General features: G+C 42.4%; 1 protein-coding gene across 2 annotated transcripts in view; it reads left to right on the forward strand.

The window, feature by feature from the left end:
• Positions 1 to 3,307: 3,307 nt before the first annotated feature.
• The window catches only part of LOC108233185 (protein FAM180A-like), a 12,135-nt gene continuing 4,656 nt past the window's right edge, over positions 3,308 to 10,786 (forward strand). Inside the window, exon 1 of one of the 2 annotated variants that reach the window (XM_017411473.3) lies at positions 3,308 to 3,513. In XM_017411473.3, the coding sequence (XP_017266962.1) occupies positions 3,438 to 3,513 (76 nt within the window). In that variant the 5' untranslated portion in view covers positions 3,308 to 3,437. The remainder of the gene's footprint in view (positions 3,514 to 10,786) is intronic. The other variant, XR_005234434.1, reaches the window with a different exon arrangement.

Consider the following 10,786-nt stretch of genomic DNA (forward strand, 5'->3'; position numbering starts at 1 on the left):
GGGGGGGGGGGGGGAGAGAAGTGATTTTACCCCTCTGAATGCCATCTGCCTTCGCCTTCTGCGACGCGCGCGCAGCCGCGAGTTCCAGCTTGCACTCGGAGCCGTTCCTCCGGGGTCCGCGTTCGACGCATCCTGCTTCCTATAGGATGCATAAAAGAAAAGTGGGGGGGGGGGATCAAAACTTAGGTGGGCCATCTGCCGCGAGCACATTTCCAAACGTTTGGCAGCAGGAAAATAAGAGTTGCGCGTCCTAAAATAGACTTAATCAAACTTGCTCTAAAATGATAGGAAATGTTGCCACCTGCTTGAATCCAGAAATCAGTCGTCTTATAGCTTTTTTTAAATTAACTTTTAGCCTTAAAAGTGTGCAAAAGTACACTTAGAAGTGTGCAAAAGTGTCCCTAAATACTCCTGACTTTAAGCTACTTCACCAGCCTTCATCTGATAAAACTATTGTTTAGATTTTGATTTAAAAACATGATTTTCAAACAGCAGACCTCATCATTTCTTCAAGCAGCACAGCACTGATGAGAAGTTCTGTCAGTTTCCTGTTATCAGGACGCACATTAAGTTTGATACGTTCTCTTTTCCGATCCAAGGTTCGAGCACAACTGCATTGCTTTAAACTGCTTTTACACAAAACCCTCCGCAGCCTTTGTGCTCCATTTTCATTCATGTGTTGTGGATGACTCTCGGCTTCAATCACGCCAAATTTTAGCCCAGTATCTGTAAAATTGGTTGGTTGTTTAGCCATTTATGTGCCGGCTAAGACTGATTTGTTGTGGTGTCCATTTCGAATTGGATTGAGTCCAAAATTAGATCAGTTGTAGATGTGCATCTAATAAGAAGTTTCTGAGAGTTTCATTAAAATCTCTTCAGTGGCTCATGAGCTATTTTGCTAACAGACAAACAGGGTAGACTCCAAAATGAAATGCCAAAGTTTGAAGCAAAGAAGTCGCGCAATGGTTAGCACTTAGAGTACAAGTTGGGAGTGACTCTCGGCTCCTACTGCGTCAAATTTTTACCTCAATATCTCTAAACCTGACTGAATCATAGCTATTTATCTGTATCCTATGGTCAGTTGGCTTTGGCGGCCATCTTGAACCGGGTTGACTCCAAAGGTTAATCAGTTGTAGATGCACATCCACCCATTCCTTTCAGAGAGTTTCATTCAGAACCTTCCGATGGTTCGTGAAATATTCTGCTAACAGACAGACACACGCAAAGCACGATTGCCCGCTTTTTTGTCTTTTGGTGGTGGGCGACGAATATGTAGCCCAGACAGTCTTGATTTTAATGTTTGCTTCTCATCCGAAAGAAACTAAAGGTGGCTTCAGATGTACTGTATCGATAATTCAATCATTCCAGGCAGTATATTGGAATAACAAAAGCCATCTTGAGACGCTCCCTGGGTTTAAGAGACTCGATCGTGTTGACATGTCCTTAATGACCGCTTTCAGAAATGTCAAGTGCCACCTTAAGGTCACAAAGTGTCAGGTTATTTGGAAAAGGTTAGCGATAAATTTGGGCTCTTCACGGAGAAGACTGATAAGCCTGAGTGTTCCAAAGAATTTGAGAGGTGGAAGGGTTTACTTCTTTGTGTAAAAAAAAACAAAAAAACCTTATTGGTTCACACTTTATAAAACCAAATCAGGAGTTTTTAAAGAGTGTTTCTCATTAATGCATTCACACACACAGTCATAAAGCTCACACAATGACCTGTTTGTGCTCTTTATTTGCAGATTTTTTTTATTATTATTATTAATCTAACGCACACAGCATATCAGGAGCCAACGGTGAATGCAGGGTTTGGCCCGAGGACAAGGCAGCGTGGGAGTCAGGCTCCGAATCTTCTTACTGCAATGCAGTCAGAGTCACAAGCACCCCCCTGTTATCAAATGTTTAACTGAAGAAACTGTACCATTTTTTGGGGGAGGGGTCATTTTTTAGATTTCGAAAACATGGGACAGGGCTATAGCCTCCGCTCTTAATGAACAAGCAGTCCAGCTCAGGACCCGGACTCTTCTGCAGTCTGTGGTTCAGCATTGTCTTGCTGAAATGGGCAAGGCCTTCCCTGAAAACGACATCCCCTAGATGGGAGAATATGTTGTTCTGAAACCTACATATTTTTTTCTGCATTGATGGTGCCTTTCCAGATGTGTAGGCTGCCCATGCAAGAGGCACTAATGCACCCACATACCATCAGAGAAGCAGGCCTTTGAATTGTGCGCTGATAACACGTCGAATGGTCCCTTTCCTCTTTAGTACAGAAGATGTGGTTTCCAAAAATATGTTTAGTATTTGATTCTTCTGACCACAGAACAGTTGTCCTCTTTGCCTCAGTCCATTTTAAATGAGCTTTGTGGCTTCTTCTTTGCCTGATAGAGCTTTAGGTAGCATTTATGGACGGCTTGATGATCTGTGGACGTGTTCCTGAGCTCAAGCACTGACGTCCCAAACAGAATGCTCCTCCAGTTGTTTCTTATTCGTACTACTTCCTTTCATAGCCTTTTGTCGCCCTTGTCCCGTCTCGTTTTCGAGATGTGTTGTTGCTGTCCCAGACTTCTTTTTTTTTTTGGGAGTAGGGGTCGTACCAGAAGCAGGAGCAGCAGCACTTCCAGTGGAGCTTGGGCCACTTCCAGCAGGAATATCATAAAATCTCTGCCAAATTAACCGCGTGAAGGGCTTTAAAATAGCCTTCACATTAACCGCTTGGAGTTGTGTTACAGTAAAAATCCAAATTGGAAGTGGCTGCGCTCAGACTTGCCATTACTAGTTTAGCACTACTTGGTTATTCTGGCAAAAAAAAAAAAATGCCACAAGTGACCCCCAAGGCATCATTGGAAGTCGTACAGTTCTTTGTAGGCAACCATGTAATGTGAAGGTTTATAAAATGTTTGCATGAACCAGCATGAAGCTGTTGCAATTAAAGTTGTTTTAGGACGACAGTAATCCACTATGGTTTAGGCTACTTTTGGACTAGCCATTAGCGCATCAATCATGGGAGGCTTGAATTCTTTTTCTCCAGACTGAGGTTGTCCAAACAGGTAGGATATTTGTTGTTCTTGACCTTGCGAACCAGTCGCCAGTAATGTCGACCAAGTTCAAAAGAGTCCAGCATTGTTCCAGAGGCTGCGAGGGGAAAAGTCCATCCAGGAGGGCAAACAATCCCCCAAATCATGATGAGTTCCAGATGGGAGTCCAGAGCGCCTGAAAGCAGAAAACACACACACACACACACATACAGAAAGGAGGGTGTGTGAGAGAGGATGGAGGGTGGAGGCAATGTAAAAAAAAAAAATCCTGCACAATAAAGTGCACATGACATGTAGAAAAGAGGATTTTTTTTCTTTTACGATCCTTTATGACTGCGAGCGTGACAAGAAGAGCGCCTGTGCTGCCCTGTGTCAGAGGATCAGTGCGTGAGGGTCACCAGAATGACGCGGTGGTGGATTTTGCTCGCCTCCGTTTACCTGCTCAGCCTGCGGGCGGCCGCTCAGCACCACCGGAAAGGTAGGAGGACGCCACCTGCTAACAATACGATTTACTCCCGCAGAGTAAATACAAAGAAATGCTGCTGCTGATCTGTCAAAAAACTGAAAATATTCCACCGATTGCAAGCTGTTAACCATGCAGAACTGGAATTATTTCTAACCGAAACCTAGAGAAAATGGGAATAACGTGGAAAAAGTTGGCTTTTTGTAGGCGTCTGTGCTGCTCTGAAAGAATGTGTTTATCTTCCTGATTAATGGAGAACTTTTGACACTTGAACGGAGTCTTTTCCAGTGAAAAGCAACTGGCCTGTTTTTACTGGATCTGCACGCTGAGGAAATTCCTGTCTAGATACACACATGGCCTCAGAACGTTTCAATAACCCACCAAATAACACACTAAACCAGCTACAGGCAAGGCACTTGTTTCATTTTTTTCCCTTTTTTCAACGTTTTATTGTATCTTTAATGGTCTGAATTGTTTTTAAAAAATATGCTCCCTTCCCAAGCAGTCCAGGTCAAAACATTCCTATGTAAATTTAGAGCTATTCTCCCCCCCCCCCTCTCCTTGTTCATATTTCACCACAGTTTGACCCCCTTTCTAAAAGGGACCAAGAAAAACAAGACAAATTCTAGCCCTGTATTTGGGGACTTCCATGATACTGAACAGAAATGACTCAATTTAGAATAAAATGTGGTTTCGTTTGTCGACCCATCTTTCTGTTTTTGTTCATCCATCCTCCAGCGACACCCTCCAGCTGAAGGAATATGTGGTCCTCCCAGCAACTTCTGAGTCTGGCCTCGGTGGTTCTGGTGTTGGTTGATTTTGGTCCTAAATGTGCTAGTCAGAGCTCGAGTTTTGACTGAACCAGTAGGTGGCACCGGACTTTCCTAAAACTTGTGGTTCAAAATAAAAGAAGCTGGAAACAACTTCCCTGAAGTCTGTGCACATGCTCTGAGTGTTTAATAAAATCTGATTCGTTGTCATGACGCATCCACTTAATCACGCCGTTCAGGTGAAACACTAGGGGATGTCGGAATCGGCTCTATTTAAAAAGACAAATGGTTCCTCCAATTGATTCGACATAGTCAGAAAGAGCTGGGTTTCGAGAAAGAAATGCCCCTAGATCATCCATCCATCCATCCATCCATTTTTTACCCGCTTCTCCATTCCGGGTCGCCCGGAGCTTGAGCCAATCCCCAGCAGTCACTGTGCAAGAGGCAAGGGACACCCTGGACAGGTCGCAAGTCCATCACAGGGCCACAAGGAGACAAATGAGACAAACAACCATTCACACCCTCACACCTAGGGACAATTTAGGAGTCACCAATTCACCTAACATGCATGTTTTTGGTCTGTGGGAGGAAACTGGAGTACCCGGCGTAAACCCACATGAGCGCCCCTAGATCATATTAAAGTAAAATTATATGTTTTAAAATCTAAGAAAAAAACATCAACTGCTGGTTGCTTCTTTGATTTGGACCAAACCAAACTTTGTCCCACAGATCTGATCGGGTTAAAACGACCAAATCTCCGCCTGCAGCTTTGTTTGTGTGTTCGGTTTGTCGGTTTGCGTCACAGATTTGTCATTTGACCCATAAACTGAAGCTATGCACACAACAAGTATTGGCAAGCGCGGCTTTGATTCTGATTGCACAATAAAAATGAATTTAAAAAAATCCCCAAAACAGTTTGTCAGGATATATGGGGAGTCAGTTCTTTAGCCTGATGACAAACAGTCATGTCGCGCTGAACTTTTCAGTCTTTAACATTCCCGGTTCTTATCAGTGTCTGCGGTATGCCTATATCTTCAGTGACACATTCTGTCTGTTCTCCCTGCAGCAGAGCGGGACTTTTTTGCTGCTCGGCCTCTCACAGATTGGGCGAGCATTGACACCGAAGTCTGTCTTTGCATCATAAGTGCTGGAGTTTGCATCCAAGTCTCGAGAATGTTGTCATTTGACCGGATTTGAAGACTGAATTCGGAGGCGAACTGAAACGCGGAAGACGAGCTGTTGCCGTGAGGATTCGCTTCACCTCCATGTCCTTTTCACCTTTTTTTTTTTTTTATTTGTGCCGCATGCCACGGAGAGCTGTTAAGCCTGGCTAATTAACGGGCCCTTTTGTTGTTTCCTCATCTTCTCACAAGCAGTTAGCAGGAGATTACAAGCTCCCTGTCGGAGCGTAGTGACACACGAGGACGCCCGCCCATCGGAACGCTGATTGCTTGGAGCTGGAGGGGGGGGAAACGCACCTGAAAGAACGGCCTTTGGGAGGAGCAACTGGCACGTTGTGATCAAGGACATCCATGGTACCGATTCAATCTGAAATCAGCAAGAAAAATATCCGCCACAGATTTAACGCGTGAAAGAAAATACTTTGTGTTAATGAAGACACTTGCTTTTGGAGCCGGTTTTAAGTTCCATTCAGACAGAAGCTCATTCAACATGGATACCCCCTTAATATGTCCAAGTTGTTCAGTTTTAACTCACTTACCCTCCATAGCTCATCAGACTATCTGACGACACCCCATAAGACTTTGGTCATGCGCCACCAAGCATCAACCACTGTCCTAACTGGCTTCAGCTGCAAAGGTGTGGCTAAAAGGCACGGTTTTAAAAACGTTTTCTCGTGGTGTTCCTCTTTTTGTTGCTAGATGGTCGCATTCCTTTGTCCTTTTTAATATCTATCTTACGGAAGTACTCAAGTCTTTCTTGCTTTGTGTTGGAGTCAGTTCGGAACAGAGACGTTCCGCAATCTGAACTGCAGCTCCAGTTTTCAGTGTCATGAAATGAAAACGCATCTCTCTTTGCTAGCTCAGTGCACACGTTCCAGGGGAGGTTGCTGAAAGCACAAGCTTCCAATCGTTTCTCCTCGCCTGGACAGTGAGAGGATTGCTCACCACTGCTCACTTTCTATCATCCGTACTTTTTGGATGAACACGTGGCAACAATTATCCTAATGCCAATTGCTTTGTGGCTGATGCGTTTGTATTGTTTTACTGTTTTGCCTAATTAAAACACGAGCGAGATCGTGTTTGACTATTTCGTGGTGACCGTAAAGTTTAGCCGTAGCTGTTTTTGTGTGTTTAAATTCAATTGTTTGATGTATTTTGTAGGTCCGGAGGCTCAAAGACAAGACAGCAAGAAGAGGTTTTTAATTAATTGAAGTCATAGATGACTATTTTGATGCAAATTATTGTTCTTGTTTCACATTTAAACCCTTACCATTAAAGTATTTATGAATTATATTGTTTTTACGGAACTGCACCGGTTAAGACGTGAAGTGATTTATTGTTTCTTTGCAGGAAAAAAAAAGGTTAAAAGTCCCATAACCTGTTTACCTTGATGCAGCTTCAGCTATATAAATCATTAACCTGCAGAAAGTTTTTAATTCCAGACAACTATTTAAATGCTAGAAACATGAATGATCCTGGGCGCCAAGGAGCCGTCGCGTTTCAGCAAACAATGGCAGAGCAGTAGGCGCATTTTTATGTAAATTACAGGTTATTAATTTTAAATGTAAACAGCACCGGGCTGCCTGTCATCTCCCTGCAGCTTTTAACAATATAATCAGTGTTCCAGTGAATACTCCTTCCCTAAAGGTGTTGTTCTGTTTGCATCATTGATGCTGCAGTGTCTAATCAGTATGTAACATGTTGGCACAGGCGTTCATCCACCGCCGCTCACAACGCACCCGAGAAGTACATCCATTTTTAATTTACATTCTGCCGTCTTTCTTCGGAGTTTTACGAATGTTTTAGACATCTCATAAAGCCCACCGTGGTCCTTTTTTCGGAAGGCAGAGGAGTCGTATAGATATTTTTAGCAGCTCACCAGCACCAATCAAAGGGAGGGGATCTAAATCATGGGGGGAGCTACTGTATTCTCCTCCTATCTGATGAAAGTGAAAGCTTTTTAAATGGAATTCTGAAAAGTTTTGGGAGCCAGCTCCTATAGCAGTCCCCTGTGGTATTACATCTTAATTTAAAAAGGGCCTCCGACTCCTTGAAGCATTTGTAAAGTGTGTGCCATGTCAGCGTTTGTTGAGAAATGAGCTGTAGCCATGTAGGTCAAGCCTTGAATATAACATTATGCACGATTACTTGTGATACGAAGAAATGTCACACTCAGAGAATGTGATGCGAATGACCCTCAGCTACTACTGGCTGAGTTGTAGCCATTTTTGTGTTTTTAAAGTTGCTTGGCTGTGGCGACTATCCTAAATTGGGTTGGCTCCAAAAGTTAATCAATCGGAAATGTACATCCAATGATTATTTCCTGAAAGTTTCATTAAAATATGTGTAATGGTTCTTGAGATATCTTGCTAACAGACAGAGTTGACTTCAAATTGGTAATGGTAGCATTTGAAACAAAGATCTTGTGCGATCTGTTCACGCTTAGAAAATGTTTTGGGAATCTGTCTCGGCTACCACCACACACAAGTTTAGGTCAGTATCTGTAAAATTGACTGAGTTATAACCTTTTTGGTATTTTTTTTTAAATCAATTAGCCGTGGCAGTCATCTTGAATTGGGTCCCCTTCAAAAGTTAATCAGGTGTAGATGTCCATCCAGTGATCACTTTCTGAGAGTTTCATCAAACTCAAACCAGTGGTTCATGAGACATTGTGCTAACAGACAGGGTCAGTTGACTCTAATAGTTAGTGGCATAGCTTTAAAAACAGTTTTCAGGTGTTCAGTTAGCACTCAGAGTATGCGTTAAGAGTGACTCTCAGCTACCAACACACCGAATTTGAGCTCGATATTTGGAAAAATTTTCAGAATTATAGCCATTTGTGTGTTTGCAGAGGTCGCTTAGCTGTCGTGGACTTTTTGGAAGGGATTGCCTCTATCGGATGATCAGTGGTAGATGCTGATGCAATGGTTACTTTCTAAAAAGTTTCATTTAAATCCAACGACTGGTTCGTGAGACATCTCGCTAATGTTGCAGACAAACAAACGCACACAGACATGCTCGACTTTAGTGGCAGGCGATGAAAATACGTCTGCACTGATCCCATGTCCAAAGATATAAAGATTTTTTTTTTAGCAGTGCCACATTTTGGACATTTTTGAATGACCTCAGTGTTTCAGACATCCACGATGATGGCCCTGCTCGGTTTGGACACATTTGGCTGCTGAATGCTCTGAGATAATTACCCGCCGATTACACATAATGTAGCGCCATTTGCGAAACGATTGTCCCCGACGCCGGCGCAACGGGGATAAAGATTTTCCCGTACATCCTGAGTATTGGCTGAGCAGGCGAAAGCGGCTCCACCTAGCTGACTGGACGCCAGCCAAGGTGGAGGCAGGTAGAAGGAGGGGGGCGGAGGGGATGAGGCTCGGGCTGGCCTCATGACTGCAATAAAGCTAAACGCGTCTGGCTGGCGAGGCCGTAGGCGGCGGAGCTGATCATTACTGCAGAGCTGGAGAGGCAGCTATCCGTGGACGCCTCTGTATGGTGGAAAGAGGATTGTATCCAAATCCAGCTGAAGCGGAGTGTTTATATTGCACTGTATACCTCATTACAGCGCTGGCATGCCACAATGAGCCGAGCAACAGAACATGTGAAGCAGTGGAAAAGACAATGATACTGTAAAAAAAAAATTTAAAAAGTAACATAAAGACTTGTTTAAGAGCTTGAACAGCGATAAACCGTAACAATATGAGGAGAAAAATAGAGATAAATCCACTTTATTTTTTCCAAGTTTCAAAATTTGTTCAGAATCGACCTCTTTGCCTAAGATCTCTAAACTATATAGCACTGTTTGTTTGAATATTTTTTATAAAATGTATTTACGTCCTTGAATATACAGCTAAGTTATTAATGGCTTGTAGGGTTTGAATTGATGCTACTTTAAGTAAGTAAAAAAAGAAGGTTAAAAAAATGCTTCAATCAGATGGTCTGAAAACGTGCCTTTAATTTTTAAAGTAATGTATTTCGAAGAGTTTTTTTTTCATGTTATGTCTTTTACAAAACATCTGATCATAACTGAGTGATCTGAAAAGACTAAACCTGTCAAGATTAAGGTACTTTGAGTTATTTTTTTGTTATTTTTCTTGTTATCCCTGTGTTTAGTTTCATATTGGAAGTTCTTCTGTTGTTTTGCTCGCCGTGCCCTCCGTCATTACACACCTGTCCTCAGCTCGATACTTGTTTGCCTGCCCCACCCATCTGCACCTGTACCTGTTTGGAAAGAGTCACCTGTGTCCACTTACCAATCACCCTCTGTCCATATAACCTGCTCCTCAGCCTCCATTACTCACTCTGTCATTTTTGCTGCAATGTGCTGTCTGGGTTTCCTTGTGTTCTTTGTTATTAAGTAAGTTTTAGTTCTTTTAAAATTAAACTTTAGTTTTCATTTGAGCTGCTCCTGTGTCTGCCTGCGTTTGGGTCCAAATCCACCACCTGTCCACATAACCTGACAGAACCTACATCAGCTTGTTGAGTGCATAAATCTGAAGCGATGAGTAAAAGGTGCATTTTAAATGTAATGGCAGAAATTAATCTTGGATCTCCGGGCTGACAATATGGAGTATTTTAAAGCTCATCACATCCTCCATCTTCCTATGCAGCCTTGCTAGGTGAATTAAAACAAAACATTTCTGTGTGTATTTTTACAGGTATGTTACTTAACCCTCCATGGGCCTTTGGGTCAAATTGACCCAAAGTTTAAAGGACTTCTCTACCTTTCTGTATCTCTCGCTCTCTTTTAAGGCCTTCAGGGGGGTTAAAAAAACAGTGACTTGAATCCAAAGCCATAAAGGTTTTACTTATTTATGTCTCTGTTTGGTACCTGGTGGAAACAGAGAACAGACCATTAACTCAGGGCAGGAGTTTAGAAAAAAAATAAAATAGAAGCTCAGTAAAAGACCTATTTGTAGTAAAAATGGTTTTGCCTTACATTTATGAGCCGATGGAAAGAAATAATGTTAACAGAGTGCTACTTTTATGTAAACCCAGAGCTCCCGTCAGCGTGAGTTTCCTTTTTGTTCTATTAAATACCATCCAGATTATGGACCGGGGCCTCCTCCGCAGTAAGGATGGCGTTGCTTCAGTCTGTCCTGGTGAAAAGTATGTTAAAATAAGTTCAGTCCATTTGAAAGCAATTAAAAAATCTTTGCTCACCAACACTTTGCCAGGTTTCCATCACGAACATACAGGTGCTGGTCATAAAATTAGAATATCATGAAAAAGTAGATTGATTTCAGTAATTCCATTTAAAAAGTAAAACTTGTATATTATATTCATACATTACATACAAACTCATATATTTCAAATGTTTATTTC

Source organism: Kryptolebias marmoratus, linkage group LG18 (genome assembly GCF_001649575.2).
Source record: "Kryptolebias marmoratus isolate JLee-2015 linkage group LG18, ASM164957v2, whole genome shotgun sequence".
Classification (NCBI taxonomy): domain Eukaryota; kingdom Metazoa; phylum Chordata; class Actinopteri; order Cyprinodontiformes; family Rivulidae; genus Kryptolebias; species Kryptolebias marmoratus.